Source organism: Anabrus simplex, chromosome X (assembly GCF_040414725.1).
Source record: "Anabrus simplex isolate iqAnaSimp1 chromosome X, ASM4041472v1, whole genome shotgun sequence".
NCBI classification, from domain to species: Eukaryota; Metazoa; Arthropoda; class Insecta; order Orthoptera; family Tettigoniidae; genus Anabrus; species Anabrus simplex.
The window spans coordinates 108,936,414-108,953,271 of NC_090279.1; the positions used below are offsets into that span (position 1 = coordinate 108,936,414).

General features: G+C 40.1%; 1 protein-coding gene across 4 annotated transcripts in view; it reads right to left on the reverse strand.

Moving 5' to 3' along the window:
• The window catches only part of LOC137496899 (uncharacterized), a 374,642-nt gene that overhangs the window by 16,229 nt on the left and 341,555 nt on the right, over nt 1-16,858 (reverse strand). For all 4 annotated transcript variants that reach the window (XM_068230587.1, XM_068230589.1, XM_068230588.1 and 1 more), the window contains exon 4: nt 7,702-7,839. In XM_068230587.1, the coding sequence (XP_068086688.1) occupies nt 7,702-7,839 (138 nt within the window). The remainder of the gene's footprint in view (nt 1-7,701; nt 7,840-16,858) is intronic.

Consider the following 16,858-nt stretch of genomic DNA (forward strand, 5'->3'; position numbering starts at 1 on the left):
GAAAAGCAAGCCAATTTTTCTCAGTTATTCTACTGTATTATAAAGGGGGTAGCGAGCGGCTTGCTTCAAGTTCCGGCGACTGTGGTTCAAATCCCGACAGATTTTCACTTACATAAAATCAGCTTCATGGTCCGTATCGCACTTCAATAGATTCATGGCGACAACTTCTTCTTGAGTGTACTTCCCCTGCGCAGGCGGGCTAAGCTGTGAATGACGATGAAATGGTTCAAATATTATTAAAAAAATACTTAGTTCCTAAAGGTGATGCGATAAATAATTCCTCATTATAAGTATTTTTATTTATTTTCACATTGACAGTAACAGGAACATTGTTCACGGTGATTGTGGATGCAAATCAGGTCAGTCGAAACGCTGTAAGGACATTGCTGCTTTGTGTTCCTTTATTAACTCCGAGAGGGACTCCTCCAAAACCACCATAGTGCAGCAATGGAAAAAATAAACCTAAATGTGCTCGTAAGGATCTATATTCGAAAGGAGAGAAGATAGCAGAACTGTTGAAACCATACGTCCACGTTGCTGAACAAACAGAATCAACCACTTTCAATAAAACTTGTTTGTACCAACGAGTAAAAACATATTGAGTGTGCCCTCACTGATATGCTTAAAGCCGAATGTTAGAGTGAAAATTACGTGGTGACAAGTTCCATTCTACAAAAAGTTATAGATGATGCTGTAGAACGTAGCGAAATTGAGGATTTGATCTAGTGTCTGAACGAAGTACAAAATCAGAATACCCATGCAGTCCATAGGTGCTATTTTGTTACAAAAATGTCCACTGTTAAATTATGAATCAAACCCGTGAATTATCTCGATTTCTTGCCTCAAGATGTGCAACTATTTTATATCGCAAATGAAACAGTTACAACAGAACAGATGTACAAAATTGCATTTGACACAAGGTTTCAGTATCGCTGTGCTGCGTGGTTCAATTAAAGAAAATTACGCTTATCTGCCAGCCAGCAAGCTGATCAGATTAAGACACTGAGAAGTGGTGATTATGATCAACTTGCAAGGTCATTTCTGATTTCTACATCCCTTAACACACCTGCGATGAGGTAAGGTAGGAACACTGAACAACTTGCGGTGGCTGAGTACTGCAAACTCAGTGACTGTTTTGTAAAACAGGTCGGAGTGTGCATCAAAGTAGAGCACCCATTGCTGTGTTGAAGTCCAGAAGGGATAGTATTTCATCCCAATGGCTTTCTCTCCTGGAAATTGTGTCCTTTTTCGTGTAAAGGAAACCCTATTATTCAAGAGAAACGGAGCAATGTACCGCATTTGTATGCGACACAACAAGGTGAAATTAATATTAGAGATAGTCACGTCTACTACACCCAAGTGCAGATATCCATGTATGTTTTGAACATCAACTTACGTGAACTGTTTGTATATTCTCCTAAAGGAAGTATCACTGTGAAAATTTCAAGGCATGAGCAATTCCTGTGTACTGCCATTCCCTTACTGGAAAGGTTTTATTTTCAGTATTATCTGCCATTAATTCGGAATATGTTGTTACGGGTACCGGTAGTGTCACATTGAGGGACACGTGTATGCACTTTTACCTTTTTATCTTGCTCACTGACGCACTTCAAAGTTTTCAATGCAGAAAACTAACAGTAACAAAGATACATTGTATTTGGTCCCAAACGCTATCAGCGGTTGAGGAGACATTGCTTTCTCTTTTTTGGCCAACGTTGAGAGACTTACCATGCTGTAAAACTCACCTTATGTCTCATAATAAAACAGGGTGAACACGAGGCTAGTTCATTTTAATTTGAAGGAGAAGTTCCCTACAATAAATGTTAATGTCAATTCCTTGCTGGGAGATGAGTGAAAGTTTTGTTTACTTTTACTTTTACTCGTTCGACTCTCCATTCTTTCAGTTAACACCGTCATTAACTAACTCGAGCGCTGGCTTTCAGCTTACCCCATCAAACGTTTTCTGAGGTAGTCACAAGAGCACACCACTCGCCATTCGCACGGTCCCTATACTTGAGTGGTGTTAGCAGTATGCAAGCCACTGGACGCCACTGTAAATAACCATCACCTGACACAGAACTGCTAGATGGCATTTCCACATCAACCAACGTAAATAAAATGTACCAGTAGTGTCTGTTAAAATCATGCTGAAATGCTGTTGGACATTGTCAGGATGGTACATGAAGATATGGTTAAAACTGACACATTCTTCATTTGTGGCTGGTATAAATTCTGATGTTAACCTCTCGTTACGGCATGTGGTGCGTGGCCTCATCAATAAAGTAAATAAATCACTGTATTAATGTTAAAGAAAGAAATTGAGCATGGTGCAGGTGGTGGTGATTATTGTTTAAAGATGAAGTACAACTAGGCAACCATCCTCTATATAACACTAATCAGAGAGGAAAAAAAATGGAAGGGGTCCGACACTTCAAAATAGGGAGATATCAGCGAAAGGAAGACAAGGGCCACGAAGGGCATGCAAATGAAAGACTTCCTAGCCTCCATACGTAATACCATCGGGGTCAGAAAAGAACAAGAGTTGACCAAGAGGGGTCGGATAGGATAGATGAAAGTGAAGAGCCTGGCACAAGAAAGTGGAAGCAATGCCACGACTCAGCTAAGGGCCCCATGGTTGCGAACTCACGCTCCGAAGTTCAGAGCCTCTGGGGCCCCTTTTAGTCGCCTCTTACGACAGGCGTGGGATACCGTGGGTGTTATTCTACTGCCTCCACCCACAGGGGGGTGAAAGTGAGGAACCTGGCACAAACAATTGGAAACAATGCTAGGACTCAGCTAAGGGCCCTGTGGTCACCAAACCATGTTCCCAAGTTAAAAACCAATGGAGCCCCTTTTAGTCATCTCGTAGAACAGAAGTTAATTGAAGGAAGTCAACAAAGTGATGGATGTTCCAGCCATTGAACTTCCTCCCTGCAAATGTATTTGTTAAATAGAAAATCTTCAGTAGTTATTTTAATAATGCACAGGCAAAAAATGCCTCATCATTTTTTCTCTCTTTCGTAATACAACATGAAGTAAACTCAATGACACTACAGCCTTGAAGGGCCTTGGTCTACCAAGCGACCGCTGCTCAGCCCGAAGGCCTGCAGATTACGAGGTGTCGTGTGGTCAGCACGACGATTCCTCTCGGCCGTTATTCTTGGCTTTCTAGACTGGGGCCGCCATCTCACCGTCAGATAGCTCCTCAATTCTAATCACGTAGGCTGAGTGGACCTCGAACCAGCCCTCAGGTACAGGTAAAAATCCCTGACCTGGCCGGGAATCGAACCCAGGGCCTCAGGAATGTACCCCTCCACCACGGGGCCGGCATACAACATGAAGTACATTATAATATTCCTTAATCATAAGGAATTATGGGTGTGTATGAGGGGGTCTGTTCAATCCTTGTAGGTCCGTAGAAGCAATACTCTTTTCTTAATGTGGAATGATCTACACAAATATTAGTCCTGATAGACTCTGAAACAGATGCATGTTCATTATTAAACTGCCCATTATGCAGTACTTACAGCAATTGTGAAACTAAAGCACAATTGACCTACTACTTTGAAACATCATTAATAGCACCACAGTTTGAGTCACCATGGGTGGAACAGATGTTTATTTTCAGGCCTTAGATGTAAGATTGATGCTTGTGCAGCAGCCATGCTTACCCTTCTCCCCCCATCCACGCGAGTTCTCATCAGACGACCATAGTGTAACAATATATAAAATACAGCGGATATGTACATACCAGTGCTAACTGAATGGGAGCACAAAATATGTTGCTCATAGCAGGTACTGAACTGCGGTGATCAGTAACCCAGTACCGTAGGGAAGTATCTGAGACCATGATGGTGGTGGTGGTGAGTATTGTTTTAAGAGGAAGTACAACTAGGCAACCATCCTCTATATAACACTAATTAGAGAGAAAAAATGGAAGGGGTCCGACACTTCGAAACATGAAGATATCGGCCAAAGAAAACAAGGGCCCCGAACGGCGTGAAAATGAAAGACTCCCTAGCCCTCGCAAACCTAATAGCATCGGGGTCGGAAAAGAACAAGAGTTGACCAAGGGAGGTCAAATAGGATAGATAGATGAAAGTGAGGAGCCTGGCACAAGTGGAAGCAATGCCAGGACTCAGCTGAGGGCCCCGTGGTCGCCAACCCATGCTCTAAAGTTCAGAGCCCCTGGGGCTTGTTTTCATCTCTCAAACAAGAAGGTTATAAGAGATGTAACCCTGGAGCATAGATGAAAGTGTAATAGGCTATCTACATTAGAGCATCAGTAAAGTAGGCCTATTCTGTGTCGAGTGGTGGTGGTAATTATTGTTTAAAGAGGAAGTACAACTGGGCAACCATCCTCTATTTGGTGCTAAGCCATGCTGGCTACCATTATAATTATTTCTATGTAACAGTGTTTGAATAATGTTGCATTGTTTAGTCTATATATAAAATAAGAGTTTTGTTTGTACATTGCTCAGAATTTAAAGAGAATGGTATATCTGTATCATTCGTGTCCATAGTAACAAGGAAATGCATTTTTTATATTTCCTTCATTTCTGTCTGTCTGTATGTATCTATGTATGTATTGAACCCATGACCTTTGTGCCCTAAGAATATTTAATAAGAAGTTCGATTCTTGATAGCATGGAATTGACACGTGGCAAGGGGGTGATTACCTTCGGTCCCACGCTCTGGGATACGTGACGTCAGTCGCACGTGCCAACGGCGGAAGAATCTTAAGTCATTTTTGTGAACTATTTCAAAGCGCGTGTATATGGCGTGCCCAAGCCAAGTCGAAAACATAGTGCCTATCAAATGAGGTCATTTATCCCACAAATCGAACACGTATAAATTTTAAATGTCCATGAACACTACCACCGGAAATGTAGTGAGTATGTAGTCACCTTCAAAACTCTTGTAATTACAGTTTAGTTAAGTCAGAAAATTTATAGAAATTTTCTTGGCGGCAAAGGGAGATGCCCGAAGAGAGGGGGTAACTGCTATAAATATGGAGGGACACCATGACGAAGTCTCCTTCTCCTGCATTTTGTGTTACGAAGCTGATGAAAGAGGGTTGAGCTGCTCTGTGAAATCAAACAACAAAAGTAGACTAAGTTCAACCGCAGATTTTAGCCATTGTGGCTGGGGTCTTGACTCCATGTGGAGATAGTTTTCTTGAGTGGAAATAATTGTACCAGATAGGACGGTCAAAGTACCGAAAAAAATTTTATGTGATAAAGAAAGTAATTCGTGTGCGGAAATAAATACAGTCTACCGTGTGCGCTCAACAAAAACAAGTGAAGGGCATTTCTTTTTTTTTATGCTTTATTTCCAGGAAACCTGAAGAAATATAATGATCTGTAAAGCCAGAAATGTAAAAATGGCTAAATAAAAATACCAGGGTCGCTGGTGAGTCCATGATGACCGATGGCGTAACGTAAGGTATGTGACTTACCATCTTACTACCTATCATATCTTGTTTCATGATCTCTAAATGTGTATTTGAATGGGGTATATATGACGCAGTTGGTCCCCTATTAAGTTTTTGTAAATGTTAGAATACGACCAGAAAAGAGTCATTTGTTTTATTTTCCACTTGGATAAATTTTGAAGTCTTGCAAGTGCTGTATGATGTTGTAAAAAGTTATTGAATAGGGTTTCGAAGTGATATCACGTCCAATGTAGATCGTCATTTCCGTGTGTTATTGACTATATTTTGTGATGTCAAATTAAGATGTTCATTCGACGTAAAATTTTTCTGTCTAAAATTTTGACGTAAATAATATAAGAAATCCATAGTTACCCATTTTCAATCGAGTGGAAGCGCGCTGTCGGGTGAGAGTATAGTGTGATGAATTTGGTCACGGAGTGAAACGTTTTTCTAGGCCCATTTTAAACTGTGTCTGACTGACAATAAAAAGATCTAGTAGAATTTTTCAGTCATTTTCGTGAAAATCCAGTTATAAAAATACGATATTTTATGTGAAGTTATTCATTATTAATGCACTGTGCGTATTAGACGTCGTGGATTCTAGTAAGGATTTTATTCCAGTTCCTTTGGTCGGTGATAGTCGTGAGTTGGGAAACAGAGGTTAGTTTTTGATCACAAAGTTTATACAAGGAGTAATTTTAATACCACCTATTCCAATACAAATTTATTTCACTATAGTGTGGTTAAATACACATGGAAATTATCAGAAATTTGAAGTACATGTTTCGCCCACTATTTATTGGGCATCATCAGCTTCAATCAATCTTAAAACACTCATGGTCTAAGGAGTCATAATAGCTTATGTAAAAAATTTGATGAATATTTACAAGTGTTAATACTGTGGATGTAAATTGTTTACAGTAAAAAATATTAAAACAGAACTTATACTAAAAAAAACTTTGAAAAAATAATGTGTTCATCTAAAAGTAAGTCATATATTGTTTTTAAAAAATAGTCCATGTCTGACACTGAAATGGATCTTCTTGATGAGAAGTTTAAGCAATATATATTACACTAGGAAACAGAATATAAAAAAATGAGGCGTCAACAGGATAAGAACAAAACGGTTAAAAGATGCAGTAAAAGTTCATATTTGAGGCCAATATTTAAAATAAGGATGAAAAGATGTAGTTGCATTGAAAGCAGTCTAGTTTATGACGTCTTGGAAAATTGGATTAAAATAGTGGTATGTCGTGAAGTGCTGAAAAACATTGAAGAGTTTGCCGTAAAATGCTGCTAAAATATCGAATAAAAGAAGGTAGGCTGGACGACAAATTCGTGTAACAGAAAATGCCGCTTGTAGACGTGGATGTCTGTAGTAGACAATGTTGTCAATCTGGAATGCAGGAAGGCTAACTTGACGACGGGAGATAAGCCAAGAATATATCACTGAAAACGATAAGTAGCCACATTAAAGGATTCATTTTTATAGTTTGAGCAGGCTTACTGGTGAAACGTGAATGTAAATGTTTTTCTCTCATACATTTTTTATGTTTTCCATAAGACTAAGATGTTTGCTTCCTGAGTAACGTCTTTGTTTTGGTTGGCTGACACCTTCATACGATACAAAAATCAGGTAGTACTATGTTACGCTTTTGTGTAATAATGTAATAAAATTCAGGAAGAAGACTCAGTTCGCTGCCAGGGTCCATGTTAAAAATTAGTAGTGCTGAAAGTGTTAATAAGAGTCGAAACTAGTCCCAGTATTAATAAAATATAGTAACATGAAATTAAAGTTATTGAATAGGTGGACCGTCCTCACCATTGGTAGTGATCAACTGTCGATACGGATCCATAATGAAACTTATTACTGCCCATCTCTCTCTCTGTGTGTGTGTGTGTGCGTGTGCGTGTGCGTGCGTGCGTGCGTGTGAGAGAGAGACACACACACGCACACCAGATCACTGTGCATGCATTGCCATCTTCAGTTCAGTATGCGGAACCACTGCAGTGAAACTCGCAGTTTTTAATCACTGTAACAAACTCTGAAATATCAGAAATGTGGCTGTGATTAACCTCTCCAGGATACTTTAATAATAGCTGTACATGAAAAAAAAAAAAAAGGAAAATAATACTGTGTGCTCTAAGTTCCAGAGTACAGTATTTACTAGCATCCAAATCTCACTTTTGGTGTTTGGGCCATTTCTGGGAGAAAATAAGTCGGGTCTCCTCTTAAATCAATGACAGTGAAAATGTATAATACTTACTTTTACCACCTTTTTTGAAGAGTTTAGCAGAACATACATTCTTATAACATGCTTTACTAGGTTCAGGTTCCATGTTGAAGGGTACGTTGCAACGTGGTTCTTCATCTCCACTGCATACAACACAGTTTATAGCATCGCCTGGAAAAACACAGAGACGTAGTAGTAGTAGTAGTAGTAGTAACAGTAGTAGTAGGTTTTTCTTCTATTTTGCTTAACGTCGCACCGACACAGATATGTCTTATGGCGACGATGGGATCGGAAATGTCTAGGAAGTGGAAGGAAGCGGGAGTGGCCTTAATTAAAGTACAGCCCCGGCATTTGCCTGGTGTGAAAATGGAAAACCATCTTCAGGGTTGCCGACAGTGAGGCTCGAACTTACTATTTCCCGAATACTGGATACTGGCCGCACTTAAGCGACTGCAGCTATCGACCTCAGTAGTAATAGTAGTAGTAACATAAAAAGCTTAACCTCTTCAGATGGTGGTGGTGGTGATTATTGTTTTAAGAGGCAGTACAACTGGGTAACCTCTATTAACACTAATACGAGGAAAAAAATGGGAGGTGACCAATACTTCGAAGACCAAAGGTATCGGCCATAGAAAGACCAGCACCACGAAGGGCATGAAAATGAAAGGCCCTGGGATTCGCAAACCTAATACCGTCAGGGTTGGAAAAGAACAAGATATGACGAAGGAAGATTGGATAGGGTAGATGAAAGTGAGGAACCTGGCACAATGAGTAGACGCAGTACCAGGACTCAGCTAAGGGCCCTGTGGTCACCTAAACAAGCTCACAAATTAAAAGCACCTGGAGCACCTTTTAGTCATCTTTTAGATTAGGCAGGGGATACCATGGATCTTATTCTACTGCCCCAACCCACAGGGGATTTGGCTAGAAGATGGTGAGGGTCAGTGAAATGAGACAATCAGTTAGGTGGTGGTGGTGATTATTAATTTTTTTTTCTAGTTGCTTTATGTCGCACGGACAGAGATAGGTCTTATGGCGACGATGGGACAGGAAAGGCCTAGGAGTCGGAAGGAAGCGGCCGTGGCCTTAAGGTACAACCCTAGCATCTGCCTGGTGTGAAAATGAGAAACCACGGAAAACTATCTTCAGGGCTGCCAACAGTGGGATTCGAACCCACTATCTCCCGGATGCAAGCTCACAGCCGCGTGCCCCTCACCGCACGGCCAACTCACCCGGTGATTATTGTTTTAAGAGGAAGTGAAATTAGGCAACCATCCTCTATATAACACTAATCAGAGAGAAAACATTAAAGAGATCTGACACTTCAAAAAACGAAGGTATCATTATCAGCTAAAGAAAGACAAGGGCCACGAAGGGCATGAAAATGAAACTCTTTTTTTTATAATCTGTTTTACGTCGCACAGACACAGATCTTATGGTGACGAAGGGATAGGAAAGGCCTAGTAGTGGGAAGTAAGTGGCTGTGGCCATAATTAAGGTACAGCCCCAGCATTTGCCTGGTGTGAAAATGGGAAACCATGGAAAACTATATTCACGGCTGCTGTTAGTGGGGTTTGAACTCACTATCTCCCAGATACAAGTTCACAGCTGCACGCCCAGTAATGATAGACGCCCTAGGCCTCCATACCTAATACCATCGGGGTTGGAAAAGAACAAGAGTTGACCAAGGCACAGGATAGATGAAAGTTAGAAGCTTGGTACAAGTAAGTGAAAGCAATGCCAGGACTCGGCTAAGAGCCCCGTAGTCGCCAACCCATACTCAAAAGTTGAGAGCCCCTGAAGCCAATTTTAGTCGCCTATTATGGCAGGTAGAGTATACCATGGGTGTTACTCTGCAGCCCTCACCTGCAGGGGGTTTACTCTGTTTGCCATCTAGTGGGGACCTAGAGTAAAACGGAACGTCGAAATTGACAAGCAGACAGCCAGATGGCGTCAAATTGAAATGTCTGCACACGGTAGCTGAGGCCATACGATTATTATTATTATTACCTGCAGGGGGTGACACTCAGTTCCTTCATGAACAAACAACTCTTAATTGTACCTTAATTCACCTAACGAACACTTATCAATTGTTATTCACTAAAAATACTGTAGTGAAAATGAAAATCCTCAGCCTGTTTCCAGTCATTCGACCAGGTGAGGAACGGAATGAAGGAAGCTCTCATCTAGTTGCGAGGATAGGAAAAATGCCGGCAGAGAGCACCTGTCGCACTCCTCTGGGGCAATGATTAATGACTGACAGATGAAATGAAATGGTATTGGATATTGTCACTGGAATGAGAGATGACAGGGAAAACTGGAGTATCTGAAGAAAAACCTATCCCATCTCTGCTTTGTCCAGCACAAATCTCACATGGAGTGACCAGGGTTTGAACCGTGGAACCTAGCAGTGAGAGAGTGAGAGTCCAGTGCACTGCTGCCTGAGCCACAGAAGCTCAATAAAAATACTGTAGTATTTAACAAAATTAAAACAAAATTATTAAGATACCTGGTGGACTCGTGCTGCTCCGCACTGAAAACCTACAACCGGTTTTCCAGTCTTTGACCGGGTCAGGGATGGAATGAATGAAGCAGATATAGGCTATTAGTACGATGGGGTCGCCACTCCCAAAGTGATTTATTAATGACTGATAGATGCTACGAAATGAGAATGGAGAGTGTTGCTGGAATGAAAGAAGACAGGGAAAACCGGAGTACCCGGAGAAAACCTGTCCCGCCTCCGCTTTGTCCAGCACAAATCTCACATGGAACGACCGGGATTTGAACCACGGTATCCAGCGGTAGGAGGCCGACGCGCTGCCGTCTGAGCCATGGAGGTTCTGCTCTGCACTATTCATTATAACTAGGCCTTTAGCAATCATATTGTTTTGCCTGCCCTTTTAAATGATTTTATGAACATTTAATAAGAAGCACATTATGGTATGCACAGTTTACAGTCAGAATTCATTCATTCTGACATCATCATGCCATCTGTTTGGAAATATCTATTCATATATTCACTTTTTTATCCTGCAGTTCTTGATGTAAAGCTTGGTATTGTGTTGTAGAATGGTATTTTTAATTGCAGTTCTTCTATATAGAATGGTTGTCGTGAGCTCATAGGTTCGTCTCGAAGTAGTGATTTTTTTTACCAGGCAGAGAACTTTTTTATGATACATGGCTTTCACCCTTTCTAGTGTAGCTAGGTTATCCTTCGATAGGTGTTCCCAGATAACGGTTAAAGCATATGTCATGATGGGGTCTGTTTGTACGTAGACTTTTTTCTCTTAGGGGAATGTAAGTTATTAGGAACGTTCTGCCATCCGTTTAATATATTTAGGAGCTGGGAAAGGTTAGAGAATCAAAGAGTATCTAGTAGAGAATAGTATTATCCCGTGATCAGAGGAAGTGTGTACTCTCTGGCTTGACAGGTAGTAATCAAACATGGCTGCATATAATGACATTACTAACGATTAAAATTGCATATATCAGAATATTAATGAAAGTGTTAGTCGCTCAGCAACCTGCTAAGTACAGAATGTACTGTGGGTAAGAGTAGGCCTTCTCCTGCAATTAATGGAGTGATCACTTAATGATTTGATTTTATGATGACACAAAGTTGGCTGAACTTAAGAGACCTGTCAGTGTCGAATGATTCACTGGTACGTAATTCCGGAGAGAATAAAACAAAAAATGAGCAAATGGTCCGGTAGAACGGACGGACGGATTTGGCAAAGCTGCTTTTGGTAAACTCTTAATATATAGATATGAAACTATATTGCATTTAACAAGTAAACCTTCCCTCCTTTGATACCAATTAGTCACACACATACATATTTTCTGAAAGCTTATGTCACAAGTAGAAAAACATGAAATCTTATGGGCAGAAGGACAAGCATTTAAGAGCTATAGGACTCACAAAGAATCAGTTAAGTGTTGGAAACATGACACCAATAGTTTCTAAAATGCTCGTTTCATGTATTTATAGGAACTAATAATATGGTGAGAAGGTGGAAATCTCAATATAAAGGAAGAAACAACTCATTGAAAAGAAACAAACGTTGGGATGTTGAAAATGTGACTTCAAATGAAATCTACTGTATTATGAGAGACCATCAATGTGAGATTCATCAAATAAATAGTGAGACAGGAAAAAAGAGTTCAGAATGGACACATTTTACAAAAGCACACCCTTACACTTTGCACACCCATCATTTGTCGATTAATTATTACGGGATTATGTCTATCAACACACACTTTAATGATACGTTGTGGGTGGTGATGTGATGTTGCTGTAAAGTACTAACATACCTGAAGTAGTATGGTAATTATGGTTAGGAAGCTTTGTCCTATCTTATCTCTTACACCATGTTAAATTATATACTTACTGTATTTTATTTTGTAATCAGATTGTGAATATAGCTGCCATTGTCATTTATTTGTATTGCACCAAGAAGAGCCTTGGCTCAGGTGCCTATATTGAAATGAAATGAACATATTGTATGTCTTCTTCTTACAGTGCAGATGCCTTGGTCTCCCAATTTGGAACAAGCAATCGGTCTCCGAACATCCAGGAATCGGAGATGATAAACACATAACTACTCTCCTGGAAAATGATATGGAAATTGTGGAAGAGATCCGGACATTAGGATTTGCTTGAGGAGATGGAGAGGAATGGGATGAGGAAATAGACTTTGGAGATCATATTGTCGATGTGGAACTGCAATGCTTGTTGCAGCAGTCGCTTCCCTCTACTTCGAGTTCGTCATCTGAGTATGTGCCTTCGCCCAAAAAGCGAAAGCATGATGGTCCAGCAAATATGACAGAAGGGAACTGGACTGCTTACAAGCAGCGCGCTGTGAGTGCTGCGCTGTAAAACATGGCACAAATGTTCTGTAAGCTGCGGACCCGCGGTGTAGGTGGTAACGCGTCCGCCTGTCACACGACGGCCCCGGGCTCGATTCCCGGCCGGGTCAGGGTTTATTTATTGTAAATTATTAATATTCCTGGCCTGGGGACTGGTGTTTGTGTCGTCCTTAACGTTCCTTTCCTCACATTCAACACTTTACACTTCTGCCATTTACAAAATACACGCTGGTTTCCTCACATATGGTGTAAGTAGGGGCAAAAGATCTTCATAGGTCGACGCCACAACAAATAGCATTTTAAAAAGTTAAAGGAGGAGCGACAAGTTATAAATTCCTGTGAAAATGCTCGTTCATTCCTCCCGTCTGAAGTTCAAACTACGCGCTTGTCATTCAATGTTTGTACGTAAGAATGCTATCTGTAATATCATCCAATAATAAATGTATAAACTGGGGCCTAGTTTCTCACGATAATAGTGACAAGTTACAAATTCCTGTGAAAATGCTCGTTCATTTCTCCCGTACCAAGTTCACACTACGCACTTGAAATTCAATCGGAGGTTCTGATACATAATTACGTTTGCACGTAAGAATGCTACCTGTAATATCGCCAAATAAATAAAGTATTAACGGAGGGGCGTAGTTTCTCACATTAATAGCAACAAGTTATAAATTCCTGTGCAAATGCTCGTTCATTTCTCCCGTACCAAGTTTAAACTACGCACTTGTAATTCAATCGGAGGTTCTCCGGAGGCACCGATTGAAAGCGCCCGCAGCCTCCGCTCCGTAAACAACCGCTCCGTTAACAGCGCTATTTAATAGCACACTCTGTGCCGTGGTTCTGTATAATGGTTCACTGATAATTACAGTTGGATGGTTCTTCTCTTCGCTGGCTGTAGCGTATGTGCGTTTGGTTCTACATTAGGTTCAATTTTCTTTTACAGTTTAGCTTCATTTCCCACTTCTGTAGCCTTTTGTGGTCTTCCTGTATGGAATGTGTTCGTTTGTGTCCGGGAAAAACTTGAAATATGGATTTAATGGCATTCGAAAGTAGGATTTATAGTGCTGTGTTTACACTCATCTGAGTCCTTAAAATCTCGACTGCAAAAAGTGGGATGGACACAGGTTTCCACAGAAATCCCAGACTATTTTCTTGACGAGAAATTGCCAAACACCATTTAGTTTTAACTTCTTCGTCTTTCGGAAATCAATTAAATAAAATAGCACATCCTTTCAGATCTTTGGTATACAGCCAGGAACACTACAGTACACCATGTTCTTTTTTAAGAATTATCCGATGTTCGCATTACGTAAATACGGTCATTAATTTCAGTCGCAAAATTATAATCACCCGCACTAGTACAAGAACACTCAAAGTACAAAAATACGTCTTGACATGCTCGTGAATGTTTGAATGAGTATACCTCGCCCACGCAATTTTATGGTTAAGAAGAGCGCACCTAGCGGCAAAACGATGCGTTTTACGTGCCCGGGCGTTACCTACGTAATCAGTACTTATCTCGTAGGCAACGGCCCGTGCGGGAACCAGTTTCACGACCAGCGAGCACGGTTGCCAATCTGGTGATTTTGTCACCAGATCTGGTGTTTTCAGGAAGTCATATGGTGACAAAATTTCAATTTTGCGACATGTCGAAAAAATGGCGTTTTTCTTTCAAATCTAGTGACATGTTTGGTGATTTTACAATAAAATGTCAATTTTAAAAAATAACCACGGTCGTAAGACGTATAACTTAGTAAAATATTATGACATTATTTTATATCATATAACGTCATTATGATATTAACATGTTTACGTAAGCGTCATGCACCAGCGCCATTGTCGCGCGTGAGCAAGAGCGTGCCGCGCGGAATTTTTAGCAGCATTAATGATGTATATCCATGCATTATTGACCTTATTATTAAGGTGAATAATAGCTCGGTCGACATCATTCGGTACTTGTAACTGGAAAAGTTAGAATAAATCATGCGAGGAGCCCAGCTGCCAGTGCCAATGTCGCTGTGTTTATTAAAGATAGTGCGCTGGACTTTTGAGTTGGGGCTGTTTGGTAGTGTCTACTACTTAATTTATGTTAAAATTTTTAATTACAGAGTTAGTATAGTTGTGGACAAAGTATAAACAGCGATTTAGAGACGAATGGCTTAAGGATGAAAGGTATAAGAAGTGGTTACTAAAAGTAGAAGGAAATGCCACCAAAGGCTTTTTGCAAATACTGTAAAGCTCAACAAGGTGCTTGTATTAGGAGATACTGAAAAACATAGGAACACTGCTAAACACATCAAGGCAGCCGAACCCTTTAGTTCTAATAGGCAGAAAACTTTAAATTTTAAACCACTTAATCTTGAAACAAATTTAGTGGAAGGAAGAACGGCACTTTTCATAGCAGAACATTGCTCGGTTCAAGTGGTTGACCATTTTCGCGAGTTGTATAAAGTAAATTTTCCCGATAGCAAAGAGATTAATAATTTGAAGTTGCATCGTACAAAATGCACTGCTATCATACAAAACGTATTAGCTCCCCATTTTGAAAAAGATTTGATAGATGATTTACATGAAAGTGAAAACGGGTATAGTTTGTTGTTGGATGAAACGAATGATATTTCAGTTACCAAGTTACCAGGCATTGTTATAAGATATTATTCAAAAAGTAAACGAGAGATTGTCGTGACATATCTACAGTTAGTAGAATTGTCAGAATGTAGAGCTGAAGATATAGTTGAGGCTTAGGAGAAATGCCTGTGTAATAAAGGTTTGGATTTGACTACATTACAAGCAATAGGAACAGACAATGAGTCTGTTATGGTAGGCATAAATCATGGTGTTTATATAAAGTTAACTTAAAGGCTAAAATGCCAAATCTACAATTAATCAGATGCGTTTGTCACTCTCTACAATTGACAGTTTCACATGCATCAGGGTGTTTGCCGAGAAACTTAGATTTCCTCATAAGGGAAAGTTACAATTGGTTTTCACAATCATCTCTATGGCAGGTAGTATACAAAGAACTATACGAGACAATAAATGAAACTGATAAATGAAGGCACAATAAATGAAGGCGACTCTCCCTTGAAATTAGTACAGTTAAGCCAAACTCGGTGGCTGCCCATCGAAAGTACAGTGACAAGAATAATGCAACAGTGGACCGAGTTAAAAACTCACTTTGAAATCCCTTGTCTTAAAGATAACTTTTTTTTGCTAGTTGCTTTACGTCGCACCGACACAGATAGGTCTTATGGCGACGATGGGACAGGAAAGGCCGAGGAATGGGAAGGAAGCGGCCGTTTCCTTAATTAAGGTACAGCCCCAGAGTTAAAGATCGCTGTTATATAGCCGATATTTTATATTCAATGTATCGCGACCCTCAGAATTATTTGTACTTGTCTTTTCTGAAGCCAATTTTGGGTGAAGTGCAGACCGTAAATAAGAAGTTCGAAAGTCGAAACCAAGATCCTCCAAAATTATTAGGTGACCTAATCCTTCTCTTTAAGTCATTATACACCAGTGTCAAAGTAGATGTCCCGAAAACAGAAATTAATAATCATCTGGGCCCAAAGCCCTACCCAGGTTATGATTTAGAAACTAAAGAATCATCGTCCTCCCTTTCTGAAGACCAACAGAAACAACTACGCGATAGATGCATCTAATTTATTGTTGAACTTATCCAACAACTGAGGCAAAGATTACCTGAAAATATAGGGATCCTTGAAAAAAAGCCTCCCTTTTCACCTAAACATCGTTTAAGGCCTTTTAAGTTGCAAATTATTGATATAGCACAACTCTTTTATGCTTACAATAATGTTATTGTGGCAGTAGAAAACCAGTGGAGAAATCTGCATCATATCCAGTGGACTGAAGTTAAGGACACTGTGAATTTTTGGGCAGAAGTTGATTTTTACAGTGATTCAACTGGAGAAAACACTTTCAGCGAACTTGCAAATTTAGCTATAACGTCTCTCGTACCGTTACTTCCTCATTCTAATGCGGGGTACGATGCGCATTGGTATCACCCAAATATCACTGTAAAATTTGTCATAAATGGAACATAATAATTGCTTTTACACATGTCAAGTGAAAAATCCCTGGCAAATTAAGAAATACCGTCGTTATTTGAGAAATATGAAAACATACTTAAGGCTTGAAGACAGGACTGGTTTATGACGTACTGCGCTGCTGGTGCCGTCTTTTGTTACTTTCTTACGGCTAGCACCGTGGAATGGAGTGCTATGTCTGTAGATTCTCATTATCTTTGTCCATATGACTAGAGCGGCCACTTCAAACAGCAAAATGGAGGTCAACAGAAAAAATA